The sequence below is a fragment of the Nesoenas mayeri genome (assembly GCF_963082525.1).
Source record: "Nesoenas mayeri genome assembly, chromosome: Z".
Taxonomy (NCBI): domain Eukaryota; kingdom Metazoa; phylum Chordata; class Aves; order Columbiformes; family Columbidae; genus Nesoenas; species Nesoenas mayeri.
Genome location: NC_137542.1, coordinates 61,565,741 through 61,588,172, shown reverse-complemented (window position 1 = coordinate 61,588,172; position 22,432 = coordinate 61,565,741). Strand labels below are relative to the sequence as shown.

Sequence of the window (22,432 nt, the reverse complement as noted above, 5' to 3'; positions counted from 1 at the left end):
GTTAGCCTGAAGTGTTCCCTTTTCCTCAACTTCAAAATAAAAACCTTCACACCCCTATCCCTTGCCTCATACCCTAGCAGGAAATTTTCCTGAGTGACCTTTGGTAAAAGGTGTTTTTCATGGCTGAACAAGGTTTCAGCCTGTGTACAAGATACTAACTTCTCTGAGGCTTCTTGCTGCCTTGAAATTAAAACACGTTAGTTCAGCTCCGTGTTATTTTAGGACTAGTTTTGGCTATTCATTTGGGCACTGGGTTCGCCTGTCATTTCCCATGTTACCTAACATCAGAAACTACAAGTGTCTCATCTAGGACTTCAGGAAGTCTCTTTAGTCTTCCAGCAGGGCTTTTAATTAACAGACTCAGAGGTGTACGGGAGGACAAGACATTAGTGAGAGCTTCCCATGCATTAACGGTAGTGCCAGAACTGGCATAGACTGTGTACTGTGAAACTTGAAGTTTATTTTCTACCTCTCTTGCTCTCACTTCCCCTAAAATGTGATTGTGTAAGTGTACTCTCTGTACCTTAACGTGTTCTGACAGCATGGGGGTTATTTTTAAGAAATCCTTTAAAAAGAATTCAATATAAAACGGATTTTTAAGACTCAAATTGAAGGGTGACATGGTTATTTGGGAGAAATGGGCAGCCACGATGGAAGGATGTAAGACAAATTGTAAGTAATCTGGAGTTAGTGTTTGTGAACACTATCCCAAATGCTTATTTGGAGCCAATGCTTTACTTGGGTTGCTGGACTCAATTCACAGTATATTTAGTGTTAAGTTTAAGTCCATCAGAGAATGTCATTCTCGATTTAATGGATTTTGCTTGCTCTGGGTTATCTCACATGTATTTGTACTGTTTGTTTTTGTTCTGTTTGTCTTTTTTTCTCTAACCCTTGTGTGTTTAGATATAAATTCTTGCCTCATTGATTTTACGGAGTATGGTGCTTGTAGGAAGACCATGAAAGAATATGCTATTTTGGCCATTTTATAGGTAAAATTATGTTATGAGAAGTAGAGAAGGGAGAGCACTAGTTCTGAAAACAATTTAAAGGGATTTTGGTAAAAGAGTACTCACCTTCCTCTTACTCTGCTGAAGACTGAATCAAAACTTGTGCAATATGTGTATGCTGTGCATATAAGCATTTCTAGATTGTAATACTCTTGTGTTCCATACATAAAGAATGTGAAGTCCTCTACTTTCAGTTTCATTGTTCTGTGTATACTGTCTCTGTGTTCGTGATAAAATCTGGAGTTTAAGTTAGTATATCTTTCAAGAACACTTCTTCATGAAATTATGTTCTGACCTTGTAAATTGTGTACCTCAGTGAGTAGGTCAAGAGACCAGACAAGTTTTATCTGTACATACTGTTCAGGAAATATTTTACTTCAGCTGAATCTGTCAGTAGAATTTTAATTTAGCATTGCAGAGACCTTGTACTCAGAAATGCCTGCTTGGGTGTTTTTGTGCTTACAAGACAAGGAACAGTTTGCTGATTTATAACCACCTATTTACTTGAAGAAAAAAGGAAGGAAAAATGGGATTAGGCTTATACTATGCATACAATGTTTTATACCTGAAATAACGTGTAAGTAAGTTCTTTATTTACAATCAGAGTTTCGGTCCTTCTGCTCCTCATCTAAAGACATTTTTTTTTAAAGTCATTACTTTGGCTAGTACAAGTTGGAAATATTACTGTTTTGTCTGAAATGCACTGCATTTTCTGTGAAATGCCGAATAATAAAGGGTAAACATGGGTAAGCTAGACCCTACATGGTAACAAAGCTTCTCTTTGCTAGTTAACTGTATTTGTTCACTCTAGCTCAAATTTGAGGCACTCTGGGTCCCCTGCTGTGCTTAGGGCTGGGACTTGCTTTTAAACATACTAAATGCACCAGCTTTGGGGACCACAAGAAGACTCCCTCTGCTCCATCTGTGCCGTCCACCCCAGATTTGGTGGAGGTGGCTTGGGAAGGTCTGGTGGGGCCCCAGCTCCCCGTCTCTGCCGTAAAACCCCGTCTCCCGCAGCGATGCCCGTCGGGTTCTGCCACGTGTCCGGGTGCCCGGTTGGTGCTAGGACCTGGGGTGGGACCGGCCACGACCCGGCGCTGTGTAACTTTGCTGCCTTCTATTTAAAGCCTGCCCTGAGTCAGGAGAAGCGAGAGCTGCTGGGGATGACAGTTGCTTCAGGCAACCCTGGGGAGGACAGGGTCGGGGGTAAAAATCACCGGCGAGGGCCTGAGCTAGGAAGGGCATGGAGGGGTACCGCGGCGCCGAGTGCGACAGGGCGTCCGAGACCTCCTCCTTCGTAGAGGATGAAGAAGAAGAGGAGGAGGAGGAAGAAGAGGAAGAAGAGGAGGAGGAGGAGGCTGTGGACCCGGAGGAAGCGGAGGAGCTGACTAACAGGTACTGCCTCCTCAGGGACCCTCAGCCTTGGGGGGAGCTGGCATTCTATACCCCAAAGCACCAGCCCCGGAGGATGCCAGGATTTGGGGCCCAGTGCTGGTTTTAGTGCCTTTCCTCCTTCTGTTCCCCAGTTGCTGCAGATAAAAAGTGGGGAGAGCTGTTAATTGGGGGTGTTTCTGATGGGTAAGGCTGTAATTAAGTTTTATGCAGTATGTGTATGCCCTGAGCTCCCTGAAAGCTTTTCTATTTAAAGATCCTCTGGCATGCCAGCTCAAATGGCATCTCCCTCTCCTCCTCCTCCCTTGGCTGACTCTCTGTCACATATCAATCCTAAATGCTCTGGAGATATGCTTCTTAGGGAGAAAATGGTCAAAAATCATGACTGCACATTGAAATTTTTTCCTTTTTATGGCCCTTTCTACTTTTCCGCTTGTCCCTTCCTCTTTGGTCTCTTCTTCCCCATAAAAGGAAGAACTTGCTGTATGTGCTCACCACCGCCAGTCACAATTTATGTGTCTGATTTTTAGGGTGGAATGAGGAATACTTCACCACTTTAATTAAAAAAGAAAAAAAAAAAAAAAAATTTCCTTAGTAACTATGACATAGAGACAGTTTGTCCTGATATTGTGCTCCTACTGCCAGGAAAATAACAAGCGATCCGGTGGCCCGGCGCCCAGCCCATGGCACCGGTCCTGGGCAGGATGCGGAGGCGTCTGCAACCCGATCGGCGGGGACGGACCCCCCGCCTGGGTTCAGAAACAGACAGGGAGGCCTGAGAGTCCCCTGCACCTATTGGGTCACAAGGTTTCTTGAGTAAAGCCTCTCAGCTTTGGGTGGATACCACAGGAAGATCTGTTGACAGTTTAAGGTATCTCCAGAAACCTGCTTTTTAGGAAATTTGGGTCATGCGGTTCCTAAAACCTCAGTGCTGTGGAGCCATCCGGCATTTACAAACTGCTCTGGGTGTATCGTAGTTCAGAGCACTTCTGAACGTTGCTGCTGGTCACTGGGAGAGAGGAAGACAGCAGAAGAGAGGTAGGGAGGCTCTGTGCAGCCTAAAGCCACCCCAAATGCTATGGGAGCGAAAGTTAAACAGCAAAGCATAGCCCAGGCCTGTAGCAAAACCTCCTTGCAGAGGGAATAGAGAGCTAGTTTGCCAAAGAAACCTGATGTATATTGCTGCCTTTCTGCTGATGTGTTGCCTCTTCAGTCCTGGAGTGGCAGAGACAGGGGTTATGTGCTGATAAATGCTGCTTGCGTGGGGGTGCAACCCTATGAGAAAACCAGCTGGAGTAGTGGAGCTACTCACTGTGGACAACTAAAACAGGAAATGACTGGATATTTTTTAATGCAACCTGCAATTAAATGGCTAATAACAAAACTCAAATTGTAAAACATAACTGGGCATGGCTAACTTTCCCTTCAAGGGAGGTAAATCTGTGTAGCCTTGCAGTTACTTGCTACTCATGCTGGGAGGGTGGCTTCTCCATGGCCAGCTGTTCGCAGCCCCCCTCAGCTGGGTCTTGCTTCTGGCTGGCAGCCTCCACAATGCACTCAGGTGTTGCATCTCACTGTGTAATTAGATCTCAGCAACCATTTCCTTCAGCTCTCGGTTATACTGAGCATTACACGGTTTTTCTCTGTCTTTAGCTGTCTTACTAATAAGAATGGTCAGAGCCTACTGGAGAGGTTTTCAACAGCTGTGCTCAGTGGTAATTGAGCATATTTAACTCCATTTGATCAGTTTACCTAGGCTAACGGAGATGTAAAGTTTTGGGTTTGCTGCCGATACGGTAAGTGCACTGAGCACTCTGCAATAGCTTAGTGAAGTTAAATAAAGCTGACTTTCTGGTTGTTTACATTTTGTTGTTGCAAAATGTCAGCATGGTTGTTGGGCTCAAGGCCGCCTGTGCTGAGTGCCTGGGCAGAGCTCCTGGGAGGTGCTGGCTAAGCAAGAACAGCTGGGCTGAGCCCCTGAGATACACTGAGTCAGGCTCTAATCTAATTATTTGTTGACAAGCAGGTTTTCAAGGCCCTGTTGCATAACAATTTTTTAAATTATTATTATTTGTGTGTGCGCTTTGGAAACATAGCTTAGAGCAGGTATAACCAAAACACAAACTTGGCTGAAGACAGCCTGCCCTGAACCCTGCTGTCACTGATGTATTTTTAACAACCCCAAGTGCTCTGCTGCTTTTGTCTTCCTCCTCTGCATGCAGTTGAACAGCACCTGGTTGTGCAACATTGCAGTCAGTGAGAAATTCCTCCTTGGCTCCTACTTCAACTTTCAAGCATGCTAAATATCCTCATACCTACGCTGTAAGAGAGTTATACAGCAAGATGGATGGCCCAAGGTCAGCAAGTGCCCGTGTGAAAGAAGCAGAAGACCCCCGGTGTTTCCCCAGGACACCAGCCCCTGAGCCCTGACCGACCCACTCCACTTGCACACCAGTCCCTCTGCAGCAGCTGCCCGGAATACAATCCCAAAAGCTGCAGCAGATGTTATAACTTGCCCCAAAATTCTGATGCATGCACATAAAAAGCAGAAGAGTTTGGGTTTCACATCTTTATTACCCTTTTCAATGTGATCTTTAAATAATTCGGTTTCCTAACACAGGTTTTTATGCAAGTAGTGAGACACACAGCATCAGAACCTATTATAAAGATGGGATGTGGCCTCATATCCTTGTCAGCATAAATAACCCACCAATCTTCAGAGGGTTCGTGCAATATTTTCTTGCTTTGGGGCATTTAAACTTGTGACGTAGATGCGTCGTGGCAGATGGTTTTTGTTTCTAGCTCCATGTAGAATTAATCGTCCAAACAGATAAAATATTTTGAAAGCCTATATTTTGTGTTTTAAGGCAAATATGAGTACGAAGTTAATAGGTTTTATTTTTTTCTCTTGATAATGGTGAGAATGCAGTCTAGCTTTAGTAAAATATTTTACTGGTTAACTGGTTTGCGTACCCACTGAAATATCTGTGTCTCTAACAACTATATGATGGGTGAGCTCCTCTGACACTGTTCTGTCTCTTGAACCGTTCCTATGTGCTTTCCTTATGCAACGGGGAGGTCTCTGGATGTGCCTGTGCACAGAACTTACATAAAAATGGCTGTGCAGCCGATTTACATGGGTTTCCAGGTAGCTTGTTTGTCTGGAAAGAGTATGGGTCTGACTTCAGTCATTTAGTGACAACCTAAGACCATTTATTTTTTTTTATGAAGCAGTCCTTCCACAAGAAGGCCAGAGGTGTGGGAGCTTTAGAGCCAAATCTAGCTTAAAATGACTGGTGAAAGGGCTGAAAGAGGAAGCAGAGTGGAGAAGGGGCTGCCTGCCCCACGGGCGATGCTGCAGCATCCGGGAGAGAGGCCGGCAGGAATGGTGGCAGCTGGGGTGGTGGGAAAGAAGGGGTGGGAGGGGGAGTGCTGGGGATTTGTCTGCCCACAGAAAAGTCTGCAGTGCCCTCCTCAAAGGTGTGGGGAAAGGGTGTGTGATTTTGGTTTCCTGGATGAGGCCAGCGTGGAAGGGTCTGGCTGGGCCGCTTGTCTGCTGCTGGCTGCCAGCACGGGGATGCCGGGAGTGGTGGGAGGATGGGGCTGGTGCTGCTGGGCAGTGGGACCAGCAGAATGGGGCAAAGCTTCAGGGCAGGGCCCAGGGACATTGTGGTGGGGAGCGGCACCACTGATGACACCCCCCAACATCCCAGTCCACGCTGGTGACCCCCTGCAGCCAGACCTGTCAGAGAGCAGTGTAGGGGACAGGGACCTGGGGGTCCTGGTAGACAGCACGATGACCATGAGCCAGCACTGTGCCCTGGTGGCCAGGAAGGCCAATGGCATCCTGGGCTGTATTAGAAGGGGGTGGTTAGTAGGTCGAGAGAGGTTCTCCTTCCCCTCTACTCTGCCCTGGTGAGACCACACCTGGAATATTGTGTCCAGTTCTGGGCCCCTCAGTTCCAGCAGGACAGGGAACTGCTGGAGAGAGTCCAGCGCAGGGCAACAAAGATGATGAAGGGAGTGGAGCATCTCCCTTATGAGGAAAGGCTGAGGGAGCTGGGGCTCTTTAGCTTGGAGAAGAGGAGACTGAGGGGTGACCTCATTATTGTTTATAAATGTGTAAAGAGTGAGTGTCACGAGGATGAAGCCAGGCTCTTCTCAGTGACAACCAATGGTAGGACAAGGGGTACAAAGGGGTACAAACTGAAACACAAGAGGTTCCACTTAAATATGAGAAGAAACTTCTTCACAGTGAGGGTGGTGGACACTGGAACAGGCTGCCCAGAGAGGTTGTGGAGTCTCCTACTCTGGAGACATTCAAAACCTGCCTGGACACATTCCTGTGTAACCTCATCTGGGTGTTCCTGCTCCAGCAGGGGAATTGGACTGGATGATCTTTTGAGGTCCCTTCCAATCAATAACATTCTGTGGTTCTGTAATTTGGTGACTCAAGTGTGTTTAAAAGTAGTCTTACAAACAACTAAATAATGTTAACAGGTGATGCCACCAGCAATACCATGACCTAATGGCTGGGACAGAGACCAGCATCGCAGCAGTTTGTGTCCCTTCCCAGGGATTTGCAAGTGTCAGGCATGGAACAAGATGTGTGAGACTGGCCCAACTCCCAGCTCCTAGCTACTCTTAATAAAAATCAGCTTTATAGCCGAGTAAACAGCTGTCTTACTGCTTTTAGATAATTATTCATTTGAATCTGGACAGATGTATGAGCCATTATGTGGCCAGAAGGGGCATCATTAATACCAAAGTTAGCAGTAGGTTAAAAAGTGAAAGGCTGAATGTAAAAGAGACTTCCTGACACTCCTGATTCTCTTACCCTGAAGAAGAGGATGAGTTATAGACCTAGGAAATGCAGAGCAATAAGCAGGGACCCTCGCTGGGCATACTGATTCCTGTAGGGGAAAAGGAGCAGTATGGTAGAGGCAGAAACTACAGGAATGTACAGAACAAAAGCACAAATACAGAAAAGCAAAATATTTCCTTCAACTGGGAAGGCAAGCTGGCCAATACGGATTTCCACCTCCCCTGTGCTGTGCCTGCAGGGCTCACGTAGGAGCCTTTAGGGGGTGGGAGATCTTATCAGTACAGGCCCCTGCCACAACTTGACATCTCAGTCATGTTATCTGGGTTGTTTTCAGCCTGTGAGGTGTTATGCAGCAAACAGCAAAAATAATTTATGATAGTGGGAGTGGAGTGACAAGGTCTGATGTGAAGAGAAAGATGGGGGGCTCTGGAGGATTCTAGAAAGCTGATGGGCAGGCTGTGCTTCTGTGTGGTGGCGTACAGCTGAACAGACCTCAGCCAGCGTGTCTGAACACGACTGCTCCAGCAGCTGGGGAGGTGAAAACCCTTCCCTGGTATGATACACAGCTGGGCTGGGCCTGAAACCCGAAATCCCAGCAGACACAGCACAGAAGTTGCAGTGAGAATCAGAGGGCTGTGGGAAGCAGCAGGAGGTGAGAACAAAACTGTGGCTTTGGAGTATTATGCGAGAAGCACAAAGCCAGTTGTTAGTGTCTCCAAGAATTAAAAATAGGTTTTAGCCAATGTCCTGGCATGGAAATAACAGATTGACAGCACTCATGCCAACAGGAGTGGCTATGTGGAAAAAAGGCAGCACTGGCTTTTGTTCCTGGGTGTCAGTAACTTCACATTTATGGAGCTGAAACTTTGTGAACGTCTTTTTGCAATGGCAGACAGCTCCTCTGACTAGAGAGAGGTCTTTCAGCTACTACTGTGCAGCATGCAAATTGAATACAAAACTTAAGCAGCATCTGGAAGTATGTTGGCAGAAAATGCAGGACATGTGTGCCTACCATTCTGGTCTAAAAACTGCAAAGCACCACCTCATTATACTGTAGTGTAGGGGCTGTGACCACAACCTTGGAAATGAGACAATGATGTGAATAACTCAAGCTTTCTGCATAGGCAGGGCCAGGACAGCCCATTCTTACTCACTAATATCAGCTGAAATGGGAGTGCTGCTCTGTTCTGTGTGGGTAGTGCAGAAAAATCACATAGTCATAGAATGGTTTGGGTTGGAAGGGACCTTCAAAGCTCATCTAGTCCAGTCCCCTGCAATAAGCAGGGACACCTTCAACTAGATCATGTTGCTCAGAGCCCCGTCCAGCCTGGCCTTGAATGTCCCCAGGGATGGGGCATCAACCACTTCTCTGGGCAACTTGTGCCAGTGTGTCACCACCCTCACTGTAAAAAAATTCTTCCTCATGTCTATTCTGAATGTCCCCTCCTTTAGTTGAAAACCATTACCCCTTGTCCTGTCATAACAGGACCTGCTAAAAAGTCTGTCCCCATCTTTCTTATTGTCCCCTTTTAAGTACTGAAAGGCCACAATAAAGTCTCCCTGGAGCCTTCTCTTCTCCAGGCTGAACAACCCCAACTCTCAGCCTGTCCTCACAGCAGAGCTGTTCCAGCCCTCTGATCATTTCTGTGGCTCCTCTGGCCCCTCTCCAACAGGTCCATGTCTGTCCTGTACTGAGGGCTCCAGAGCTGGACACAGGACTCCAGGTGGGTTCTCACCAGAGCAGAGGGGCAGAATCACCTCCCTCTACCTGCTAGCCACAGCAAAATAGGTTATTTAGAGGTTGAAAAATCTAAAAACATATTAGGCATCTGTTATTGTGGGCTCAAATAGGACTTGAAGGCTTCCTTAGACTGTCACTACTTTTATTTTATTTTATTTTATTTTATTTTATTTTATTTTATTTTATTTTATTTTATTTTATTTTATTTTATTTTATTTTATTTATTTTATTTTTTATTTCACACAGGTCAACCTAATGCTAAGTCATGAAACTGATAAAGGAAAAGCTAGCAGCTGAGTTGGAATAGGTTTTTTTGCTTTGCCTCTTCCTCCAACCTGTAAATCTTACCTTATGGATCTAGCCTTGCTAGAGGATGCTACACCAGGGCCAATAATCAGCTGTACCACCTGGGTTTTGTATTTGTTTGAGGGCTGGTTTTGTTTTATTTGTTTGTTTGTTTGTTTCTGTATAAGACATTATTATTTTGTATTGCACTGTCAGACTTGCTTTGAATTGTGGGCTTTAGTCCAAGCTATCCTGCTGTTAGTTACAGTCTCCAGAGCAGCCCTGTCACCACAGCTGACTTCACAGCCCATCACTGCACTTTGATGCTGTGTTGTCCCTCCACTGCCTGGTCAGGCATTTGTCCCACAGAGTGACTTCAGACTTCAGTTAGCACTGAAGTCATCAGAGATGAGGTGATCTGTGAATCAGTCTGTAGAGACTGCAGCATGGGCCAGCCCAGAAAAGCCCTTCTTTTTCTCTGCTCCAGAGAGCAAATTCATGGAAAGGTAAGGCCAGCTCTGCTAGTACCAGGAGGTACTCATCAGGGCTGTCCCCCATCTCTGCAGGGACCCCTGGCACCCACCTGGTGCCAGGCACTGGTCGGCAGGGTTCTGCTTCTCCAGGAGCCAGATTTCTTCACTCTTGCTGAAGAAGTGCCTTATCTTAATCACCTGGGAAGTGGCCTTTCCCTGTGTTGAGTGGCAGTAGGATGCTATGTGGCCATAGGTTTGTGTCTTACCATGTGAGTGAGAGAGAATTCGCCACTTCTGCTCTGCTGAAGCCTCTGCCTTTCCTTCCATCACTTACTAGAACAATTCCCCTAAATAAACTACTGTCTACTCAAGAAATATTGGGGTTGAGTGTTGTAATTAACTTTTCTGTGTTTTGTTTTGGTTTTGGCTTTTGTTTTTGTTTGTTTTGTTTTGTTCTTAAAGAACTGTTGTAATCCTAAAAATACTTATTTATATATATATGTGTGTGTCTTTTATTTGCTTTTGCTGTTCTTTACACCCTTACTGCTAAGACTGTTTTGAGGTTTTTTGTTTACTGTGTTTACTGTTTACGTGTTTTTCCTAAAGATTCACAGAAAATATTTCTCCAGCCTTTTTTTTTTTGAATGAGGGAGATTTAATTGCAGTATTTGATAGTGTTCTGATTGCATATCAAAAGGTTTGAAGTTAGCTTTGTAAAATATTGTTATTTCATTTTGGAAGGGCTCAGTATATTTTAATTATTGAATGTACTGTAAATTACTTTGTTAAAGATGTAGAGTAGCTAGAGGATGAAACATATGAGAAGACAGTAACAAAGTAGCAGGCAGGTTCTGTACTCCTTTGAGCATTGTATAATCACACACACTCCGGCAGAGCAAGTGTGGGTGCTATTAAACACTGACAGTATCTTATAAGTGTTTAACGCAAAGTTTCAACTATACTGTGAGATAACCAGGCCCTGGAGAATAGCCCCAGAATCAGCTTAATCTCACAGTGGCAAAACAAGGTCAGATCAAAGGCTCTTTTTCCTGCATTATCAGAGAATGTAAACACCTCCTCTTCATTAAACTAACCTTGCAACATGCAGTTTTACAAAAATCTACCAAAACCACATTTATGCACACGCAATATTTTTAGGGCTTTGAAAAGTATTTTTGCTTTAATGCAAAAATTTATATCTTACTGCAATAATTTAATTTGTTGTGTGATTTTGTGGTTTTCCTATTTTTTTTCTTTTTTCTTCTTGTTTTTAGTTTGAAAGACATTATCCAAAGCGAAGATGTGAAACCCAAGCTGCAGTACATCATGACTAACCCTTCGTTTTCTATGGTAACAGTTCAAAGTGAAGACAGTGGGATAACCTGGGAAACCAGCTCGAGCAGATGTTCTACTCCCTGGACCTCAGAAACTAGTACAACTTCTGATCTTTACAGTATGGAAAGTTCACCAGTAGGTTCTCCTCCAGGAAAAGTTATCTTTATTATGGATGAAGGTAAGATTGTTCGGAAAAGGAAGCGCAAATCTTCAAATAGGGTGCCAATGGCTACAAGGCTGAAGGGAGGCCAGGGCAATAAAAAACGTGACTCTTCTGGAATGCAGAGGCAAGAACCAAGAACTGTTCTAGGAGATGTGCAGGCCTCCGTGTTGAACGTTGAACAGGTGGAAGCACAAAACACGGATGAGGAGATGTTGGATGACAAAGAAGATCTAGAGAACATCGCAGAAGAACCGGTAAAACGTGCTCCGATACCATCAATATTTAGAGAGAGCAGACTGAGAAAAGTAGGGCCAATCCTTGGAGGACCAGTACAAGCTAGAATCCAGCTGTTCAACTCAATATTTGGAAGCACTGGGCCAGCCCCTGAAACATTGGAGAAAACCAGAGTCCGGAGAGGTAGCTCGGTTTCCGGAGATTCTGAACAGCTCCTTGAAACATCAGTAAAAGAAAAATTGCAGAAGTTCAGTTCACTTTCAGAAAGAACAGACCTAAAAGCTTTCCAAAGACTAAGTAGAGATCTCACAACACCATCTGAGAGAAAAAGGGAGATAAGGGAGCAACTTGCAGCACAATCACATCAAACCTATACTTCACCAACAACGCCTCTTAAAAAACGGCTTACTACTAAAGATGTTAGTATTAAGCCCACTAAAATGAAAGGTAAAACAAGCAGGTTTTCAAGTTTTGGTGCAGAAACAACTCCTCAACATGAAGAAAGAAAAGACTCTCTTTTGGAGACTCCAGATCAGGTATCGGGGCAGTCACACAAGTCCTGCCTTCCTGAAGAAGCCAGGAAGCATCAAAGTTATTCACCTGCAGAGAAAACATCAGTGACAGAGCAATCAGCCTCCATTTTATTAGAGTCTGATGATAAGCCAGAGAAACAAGTGCCGTTTCCCTCAGCTGAAACTGCAAACCAGAAATCAGACCAGTCTCTGCTGACAGCTTCAGGTCTTCTGGATGAACCAAAGGAGCAGGAAATTCAGCCCAATTCTGCACCACAGTCTGTTTCCATAGACAGTGAATTAGGTAGGCAAAGTACCCCACCTATTTTGCGTAGAGCATCCATGTCAGAACATCCTGAGAGGGAAGCACAGAAGTCAGCAGTTCAATCTTTCTTACCTGGTGCTCCGTCAGCTAAACACAAATATTCCACTCTGTCTGAAACAAGACAGGAGGATATTGTTCCTCAGTCATCAGAAACTGCACAAACTGAGTCTGAACACGTGCTTTTACCACATTCTGTGGGTGAAATAGAGAAGCAAGAAACTGAGTGTCACTCATCAACAACTGTACTGTCAGAAACCGAGCCTCCAGGTCTACTGTCTTCTGTTAAAAAAGAAGAGGGTGAAAAGACCTCACCACAAGAAACCAAAGATATTCATTTAGAGAAGCAAACAGAGTCAGAACGAGACTTTTCCTCTTCCCTTCAGGAAGCAGAAGAGCAAGGAATTAAACTAAATACACCTATTCCTGAAAAGATAGATTCTAAATATTTCAGCATGTCATACCCTGATCGCACAAAACCACAAGAAACTCAGAAAACTTCACCTGTAGGTAAAGCAGTAGATTTGGGTCACATTGAAAAAACCAAACAAACAGAGAGTGCACAAATGGAGACGGAGCATCCAGGTTTCTCATATTCCAGAAGAGAAGTTGGGCAATCAGAGAGAACAAAGATGGAGACAGAGCATCCGGACTTCTCTTCTTTCAAGAAAGAAACAGAGGAACTGGAGTGTGCACAGATGGAGATGGAGCGTCCAGACTTCTCTTTTTCCAGGGGAGAGATGGAAGAACCAGATAGTGCACAACTGGAGGCAGAACGTCCAGATTTCTCATATTCCAGGGACGAAGTGGAAGAATCAGAGAGTGCAAAACTAGAGACAGAATGTTCAGAAATGCTTTTTTCCACAAAAGAAACAGAGAAATCAGAGAGTTCACAACTGGAGATAGAGCATCCAGATTTTTCTTCAAAGGAAGAAACAGAAGAATCAGAGAGTACACAGCTGGAAATGGAGCATCCAGACTTTTCTTTTTCCAGAGAAGAAGTGGAGGAATCAGAAAGTGCACAGCTGGAGACAGAGCAGCCAGATTTCTCATATTCCAGAGAAGAAATGGCAGAATCGGAGAGTGCACAGCTGGAGATGGAGCATCCAGACTTTTCTTTTTTCAGGGAAGAAACAGAAAAGCAAAAATCTGTTCCTTTTCAGCTGGAACAGCCAGAGTCTTATTCTCCCGAAGAAGCAGAGCAAGAAGCAGCAGCACAACCTGCACTGGTACCTACAGATTTATCGTGTTTGACGGAAGAGGCAGAGACAGAAAGCACTGCAGAACTTCAGTTGGTACACCCAGATATACCAGATTCCACCATAAGAGCTGAGACACAGCAAATTGGATATCTGGAAACAGAACATTTACCATTTACCACAAGTGAAACAAAGCAGCAAGAATTCATGCAAGCAGATGTGGGCAATTCTCTTACGTCATATTTTTGTGACAAAAGAGAAGAGCCACAGCCTGTGCAGCAGGAGTCACAACCTGGAGGTAAGCCGTATTACCGTGCTGAGGGAATGCAGGGAAAAACCGCACAACTGCAGTCAGAGCATCCAGTTTTGTCACATCCTGCTGGAAAAGAACAGCAACATAAAACCTCACAGCTGAGGGCAGAACAGCCAGAGACACCATATTCCACTGGCAAAACAAAAAACCAGGAAATATTGCAACCAAAGTTGGAACAAGAAGATTTGCCATATTCCCAGGGAGAAACAGCACAAGAAGCTGTACAAAGAGACTTAGAAGGTCCGGAGCCATCATGTTTCATTGGCGAAGAAGAGCAACACGAAAATGTACAACTAGGTTCAGAAAACATGGATTTCTCATTTACCACTGGAGAAGCAGTGCAAGAAGGAGTGGAGGCAGGATCTTTGGGCTCCTCATATTTGACTGACACAGCAAAGCCCTGGGAAATGGCGCAGATGGAGCAGGAGCAGACCCTTCCCTCCTGTTCCACTGCTGGTAGTCAGCGACAAGAAACATCATCGCTGGACGTGGCCCAGCCAGATATATCTTATTCATTTGGCAGAATGGAACAACAAGATACCTTACAAAGGGAGCTGGAACAGCAGGAAACAGCCCAACATAAAGCTATGCAAATGGAAATGGAGTATTCAGATTTGTCCGAAAGCTGGCGGAAAGAAGAGCCACAGGTTACAGACCAAATTAATTTGACAGAGCAAGAAATAGCTCAACCAGCATCAGTGCATCCATCTTTGTTGTATTCTTTCAGTGAACAAATGCAAGAAGAAATGCAAGAAGAAATGCAAACTGAGCCAGCATATCCAGAAGAGACATTTTATGTAAGTACAGACATGCAGGAGAAAATGACACAACACAAATCAGAAATACTACATCCAGAGCTGGAGCAAACATTTTTGTCATCTTCCAGCAGAAAAGAAGCTCCACTGGAAACAGAAATCAGTTCAGAATATCCAGATTTGTCATATTCCTTTCACGAAGCTGAACAACAGGAAAAGTTAAAACATCCAACCTTACCATTTCGTTCAAAGAAACAAGAAACTGCACCACTGGTGATGGAACGTCCAGATTTTTCACATGACAGTGGTGGAGAAAAACCAAGCGACATCATGGAGCAGGAGTTGGTTCATTCAGAGCTCTCATATTCCCTGGGAGAAACACAAGGACAATCAGAACATCTGGATTCACCAGGAACCCTGGATGAAACAGCGCAAGTTGAAAGTATGGAAGTGGAATCTAAATACCTAAATTTGTCGTGTTCTGATGACCAAGAAAACCAGCAAGGAGGTTCACAATTGGATTCAAAATATCCAGATTTATCATTTTCCTTTGGTAAAGCCAAAGAACAATCAACTCAAGAGTTTGAATCTAAACATCAAGAATTGCCTAAAATGGCCAGAAAAAGAGCTTCCCCAGCAACTACACAAATGGAATCAAAACATCCAGATTTCATGTATTCCCCTGGCAAAGCAAATGAGCCAGAAGTTGCACTATGGGAAACAAAACATCCTGATTTGTCACATTCCACTGATGAAACAAGCAAACAAGAAGTAGTACCATTAGATCAGAAACACAGAAAAATTTCTGTTGGCAGAGAAAACCAGCAGCAAACTGCAAAACAGCAGTTAGAGCAAGAAAAGTTATCACATTCTCCTGGTAAAACAGAGCAATTAAAACATGTCCAGGAGGACTTAGAACAACCAGGTTTATCATTTTCGGTTAACAGGCTGAATGAAAAAACAGCCCCACCAGAGGCACAGCATGCTGATGTGATATATCCTCTGGACATCACAGAGGGCCTACAAAGAGCAGAAGAAACAGAGCAAGCTTATCTCTTTGGAAAAGCAGAACATAAAACAGTTCAGCTAGAAGCAGAAATTCCACATGTGGCCGAAGCTGTGGGCACAGCAGGAGAAGAAACGGCAGAACCAGGGCAGGGACATCCTGACTTGTCTTATTCTGTTTCCAAAGCAGGAGGACTGCAAACTGCACAGGTGAAACGCAAACACCCTGGTCTAATGTGTTCCCGTGACAAAGTGCAGGAAACAACCCAGCTGGGGTTGGAAAACCCAGATGCTTTGTCTGTTCATGCCAAAACACTTTCCGAGCTAGAGCTGGGCCAGGCGGACTTGGCATCCCCCGCTGACAAAGTGGGACAGCGAGGGATGGAGCACACAGCTTCAGGACACCCCGATGAGGGACAGTCTGTCAGCAGAGCAGAGCATCCACAAGCTACAAAGGAGAAGTCAGGAGCTCCAGAGACATCAACTCATAGTGGAAAAGAAGAGCAAAGAGAAATGGAAAAAACAGAACCAAAGCATCCTGATATGTCATATTTCACTGATAAAACACAAACACAAGAAAATACACAACTGGTATTGGGAAAGACAGCTCCATCATCCTGGCCTGGCGAAACAGAGAGAGCACGAACTGCTCAAGAGGAGCAGCCAGGCTTCTTGCATTCTTTCATAAAGGCTGCACAAGGTGAGAAAGCACAGCCAGAACTGGGACATTCACAGTTATCTTATTCTGTTAGTGAAGCAGAACAAGAAACTGCACTTGTGAAATCAAACCGTCCAGCTTTATCCGCTGGCAGATTAGAACACTATGAAATCGTACAACCAGAGGCAGAAGTAATGGATTTATCATGTTCAATTGGTGAAACACAGAAACCTCAAGTGGCTGAAGCAGATTTGGAGTATCCAGATTTATTGCATTCCACTGGCACAGTACAGGGACAAGTAAAGATTCAACCAGCGCAGGAACAACCAGGTGATTTTTCATCATCTCTTGGCACAGAGGAGCAATGGGAAGGTGCAGGAATGCAGGCAGAACACCCTGAGCTGCAGTGCTCCAGGAGGAAAACAGAAGAACTGCAAAATTTCCAGACAAAATCAGAACATGTAGATTTGTCATTCTCTGTTGGCACAGCAGAACCTCATAAAACAACACAACCAGAGTTGAAAGAACACAATTTGTTGCATTCTTTTGTCAAAACAAAGCCATCATTGGCTGCCCCCTGGGAGCTTGAACATCCAGACGTCTCAGATGCCATGGGCAAAGTACCACACCCTGATTTGTCCTCTTCTGTTAGTGAAGAAAAACCAAGTGCACAACTGGAGGTCACACAGGAAAGAGGAAGCTTTACAGTACACCCAGAGGAAACAGTACAACTGAGACTGGAACAGTCGATGTTTTCAAGTTCTGGTGGCACAGCAGAGCGACCAGATAGGGCCCCACTGGAACGGGAATTCCCAGGGTTGTATTCCTTTGGCAAAAAGGAGCAACAAGAAATGGCAAAACAAGAGTTGAAGCATTCCGATTTATCATATTCCACTGATAAGACTCAGCAACAAGAAACTGCACAACGTGCATTAGAACAACCAGATTTGTCATCTTGCCCTGAGAAGACATGGCAACCACAAACTGTTCAAGTGGAAGCAGAGCATCACGACTTGCTGCATTTCACTGGAAAAACAGAATGGCGAGGAACAGCACAACCAGAGGCTGAGCATCCAGATTTGTCGTATTCCAGTGACAAAGCAGACCAGCCACCAGCTACACAATGGAAATCAGAGCAACCCATAACACCCCATCCCACTGGAAAAACAGAGCAACATTCAGAGTGGGAACTTCCCAGTTTATCATTTTCTGTTAGCAAAACTCTGTCACAAGAAACAGCACAAATAGACTTTGGGCAACAAGATATAACATGTCCCCTTGGTAACAGGCATGAAATGCAAACTATTCAAAGTGAACTGGAACATTCAGGTTCATTGTATTCTTCTGACAAAAGAGAACAAGAAATGGCATTGCCAGAGTTGCAACATCCACAGCTATCTCATCTTGTTAGAGAAACAGACGAGAAAGTTACACATCAGAAATCAAGCTATCCAGATTCATCATATTACATTGGTCAACAAGAGCACCATGAAATTGAAAAGCCTGAGGTGGAAGAAATGGGTTTATCATATCTATCTGGGAAACCAGAACACTCACAACCTGCCCAAGAAGTACTGCGGCAGCCAGAGCTTTTGAAGTCCTTTGGCAAACAAGAGGAAAAGCAAGCGGCCCAGCCTGGCTTTTTGCACTTCCTTGGTGAAGAAAAGCAGAAACCAGCTGCACAGTTAGACTTAGAGCAGGGAGGTTTATCACAGTTGCTTGACAAAACAGAACACCAAGAACAAGCACAAACACAGTTCACGTCTTCTGATTTTTCATATTCCACAGAAAAAGCAGAGCGGTTGCAAACAGAACAACTAAAATTGAAATGTCCAGATTTGTCATGTTCTCATGGAATGAAACCAGCAGATTTATTGCACTTCTATGGCAAAGCAGACCAACCACAGAGTGCCCAGATGGAGCATCCAGAGACGACGTACTTCATGGGTGAAATGGAGCGAAAGGATGGGGCCCAAACTGAACAGCAGTGCATTGATTTGCACTACCCTGTTGTTGAAACAGAGCAAGAAGAAAAAGCTTCTGTATCATATACATTTGGTGGGACCGAGAAGCCGGCAACTGCAAAACTGGACTTTGAACAATCAGATTTATTAAGTGCTATGGACAAAGCAGAAAAGCATGAAATGCCCCTGCTGAGAGCAAGACATTCAGAGAAGCGAGACACTGGGGCTACTTCATCTCTAACTGCCCAGTTGGAAACTGAAAAACAAAATGTATCCCTTTCCACTGAGGAAGCGGAGTGCCAAAAAAATAAACCGTATTCATCTCTTACTGAGCAAACAGTGTATGTACCTTTGGATGTTTCACATTCTGTCTCTGAAACAAAACCTGAAGGAATTCCAAAGCCCTCGCCTGTAACTGGAGGCCTGTCCCCCAAGCACTCAGGTTTGTCTCACATCCACTGTAAAACAGAGCAGTCAGAAACTGCCCAGCCCGAGTCAGGTTTCTTCTTTGAAAGAAAAGAAGCAAAGAATGAAAAAAGTCATGTACATTTGCCTGTGGATGTACAGTCAGAGGCTGAACATGTAATTTTACCTGAAAGAGAGAGAGAACAGACTCCACATTACTTCCACACAGCTATGCAATTAGAATCTGAACAATTAAATTTATCATATTCTACAGATAAAGTAGAAACTCTAGAAAGCCAAGATTATTTAACTGTACCTTCAAAACTGGAGTCTGAACCTTCAGTTCCATTTTACTCAGCTGACAAAACATGTCAGCAAGAAATTCCACCTTATTCAAAACCAGCCTCTGAATATGTGGTTCCCACATGGTCCCTCGCTGAACAGGAAAAGCAAAGCTTGCAGCCATTTATTGCCCGGTCTGCACAACCAGAGTGTAAAGGTGTAAGTGCACCACGTGATGAAAAAGAATTGCAAAAAATTCAGCTCTATTCACCTAAGAAAGCAAGCTTGAAGGCAGTGCAGTTGGAGACTGTGCCTCTACTGCTCACACAAGGCCAAAATGAGCAAGAACCTCAAGATCAATTGTTGAACACACCATCAGAACAGCTAAGAGGCCCCCCCAAACTCACTGCTGACCAGGATAAGCAGGACACGCAATCTGATGTGCAGACAGTGCCAAGGTTGGTGACTGCAGACTCAGAGATGACTCCTGTAGCAAAGCAGCAAGGAGTGTCATCAGATTCATTTGTACCTTTTCATACATTACGTGAAAAGTCAGTATCAGTGGCTCTTACTGGTGATGAAGAGAAACAAAATATCCCATCATCTGTATCTGATGCAGTAGGCATGCTTGGAAGGCAGTCTGACGTAGTTTCAGGCATTTATACTGAAGGAGAGGGTAGACGTGAAATGCAACCATATTTTGCAGACCAAAAGCATACGTCCTTAGAGCACCTGAGAGTTGTTTCGTCAGATCTTGGTTATGAAACTGTGACACCAAAAACTCAGCATTATTCTGGTGAACAGGGCAACCTTTCTTCAACAGAGATTAAGTCTGTCAGCTCTAGTTCTGAGGAAAAGCAGAATCCAGATATTCCATCTTTTGGGCTAGCTACCTGGCTGGCAGAAGAGGTGAAAGCTCGCTCAATTAGCCCAGTAAGAGCTACAGAAGTAGACAGGCAAAGAATTCAACTTTTTCCAAATGAAGCTTCTGATTTTGGATCAAAACAACTCCCAACTGGAAGCTGCACAGAACTTACAGTTCATGGTGCTACAAAGAGTAAAGGACATATGTTTGAAGTTTCTGATTCCATGTCAAGTGAAATTTCCCACAGAATGTCCTCAGACACTAGTCACAGAGCACAAAGGTATGATTTACCATCTCTGGAAGGAGATAAACCAGGTCCAGACAAAGTTCCAGGGAGTGAAACTAGCATTGGAAACCCTACAAAAATTGAAGCAATGCAACATCTGGAGATAGACAAAGTATCTGAAGTGCCTGAACATTACCTGAGAGGAGAAGAGGAAGAAATGGAGCATGTGAGCACTGTAGAAGACGGTCAGCATGCTCCAGAGCCTACTGAACAAAAGGATCTATTTAATATCATTTCAGAAGGTTATGAAATACTCAATATTCATGCTCCTACACATATTTTTTCTGTTGATCAAGAAGAAAGTAAACAAATGACAGATAAACTAGAATACTTGGAAACAAATCCTTCATTAAAAAGAAAATTAGCTGATGATGGCCATAGAGCCCTAGCTTCCAAAACAACTACAGAGATTTCAGAAAGCTCAGTGGTGGGAAATCCTTCAAGCCATGAACTAAAAGAAGTAGTGAAAAATGATGATGTTGAGGAAACTAGAGAAACTCAACAAGAAAATCCCATGTTGCCAGTAAACAATAATAATGCAGTGTTGGATCCTAATAATGGTACAGCTGATGTGGATTATTTTGAAAAATATACATTGATTGATGACAAATCCCCAGTTAAGCCACATTTTGAAAGACCGAGTACATTGTTTCCTGTGATGGAAGATCCCGATGAACCCGTGGAAGAAACCACATCCTTTAAAGAAAGCGCTGAGGTAGATACTTTGGAAGAGGAGTTTTCCCTGCTTGAGGATCTGGATGAAGTCTTTTATGGTACTGTGAAAGAAGAAAGCAAAATGCAGTCCTATGCAGATGCTCCAAAACCTTTACCTCTGCAGCAATCAATTGATATTAGCAGTAAAAAGGTTACAAATGTAGAAGATGAACGGAAGTCACCAGGGACACCACTCTTTGATTCAGAAGAAGGAGTGCTAGAACGGTCTCTGTTGTTCCCTACCACTGTTGCTGCAGTTAATCCAGAGCTTCTAGAGGAGCCACCTGCTCTGTCATTTTTATACAAGGACCTCTATTCAGAAGCAGTAGGAGAAAAGACAAAGGACGAAACTCCCTCTGATGAGGAAAGTGGTAATTCTAATGCATCTTTCCCTAGTAGAAATTCAGACACAGATGATGGAACAGGAATATATTTTGAAAAATACATTCTTAAAGATGAAATTCCAAGTAAGGCCTTGGGGCCTCCAACAGAGCAGATACCAGAGGATGAGTCCTTTAGTGGAGGAATTGCAGTTCAGAGTTCAGAGGACAGACACAGGAAGGGGTCTGGTGATGTTCGACATGTCAGAACTGAGGTTGTGCCAGGAAAGGTTGTTGTGGACAAAGAGAAAGTCCGGGTTGACAGTGACATTCAAGCAACAATCTGTAAACCAACGCATGCTATTCCTTTTGGAAGCAAACTGACTCTTTTAGATGCAAGAAGTGATGTCACTGAACAAAGAGAAGAAGATAATGTACCTTTAGAAACAACTGAAGAATTGACAGAGCAAACAAGTCATCAAGCATATAGTCAGCCAGTGGATTATCAGGGAGCTGCATATCAAGAAGCTGGCAATAAGCAGGAAGAACAGCACAATATAACTGCAGTTCCTCGAACGGAAAAATACGTCCCATATGTCAGGACTCCTGTTGAAGACAGTGAGGATGATCAGTATATTCAGGAAAATCTTTCCTGTGTCCCTACCATTCAGCAAACAGAGAAGCCAGACTTGCAAAGAGCGGAGCAGCACCCTGATGTTTATGGAGATCTTGCTGAGTCAATGGACTATGATGTGATTACACAAGAAGAACTTTTGCAAGATGAAATATCATCTCAATTCACACATGAGGAGCTATTATTTGAAGACAGAGACTCTTTTGAGCATGCTGGTGATAGTTATGAATTTGTTAACAAACCAGAGCAAACACCTGTTGAGATTGAAGATTCAGGCTTTGTGGTGATGTATCCTGAAAAATCAGCAACTAACATTCCTCAAGTTGAGAGCCCACAAAGAGAACTGAAGAAAGTGCAAGCAGACACATATTGTTACCACTGCAAATGCCCAATATCTGCCATTGACAAGCTTTTTGGGGAACATAAAGACCATGAAGTCACAACACTAGATGATGCTGCAACCAAGATGAAGGTAAGAATCAGTTTGGGTGAGGGAAGGAGCTACTGAGGCTAATATCTTCAGACCTTGTGTGTTGTCAGAGGAGGGGCTTCAGAGAGCAGTCCAGAGGGTAAGTCACAGTGTCTATAAAAGAAAAACTATTAAACACCTGTTAGAAACCTTATTAAGGTATTCTCTGGAGTCCTAGATTTCCCAAGCTGATACTTCTATTTGTTTAGAAGTTTGAATGATTTATTGATATGTAGCTGTTATTAGACTTTCCATCTTTTAGCTTTCTAAC

At 43.9% G+C, this 22,432-nt stretch overlaps 1 protein-coding gene across 1 annotated transcript in view; it reads left to right on the top strand.

The window, feature by feature from the left end:
- Positions 1 to 2,253: 2,253 nt before the first annotated feature.
- CMYA5 (cardiomyopathy associated 5) overlaps positions 2,254 to 22,432 on the top strand; it is a gene marked incomplete at both ends in the record, with an annotated part of 46,633 nt that continues 26,454 nt past the window's right edge. The window contains 2 exons of the mRNA XM_080362895.1: positions 2,254 to 2,405; positions 11,001 to 22,164. Coding sequence (XP_080219021.1) covers positions 2,254 to 2,405; positions 11,001 to 22,164 — 11,316 coding nt within the window. The remainder of the gene's footprint in view (positions 2,406 to 11,000; positions 22,165 to 22,432) is intronic.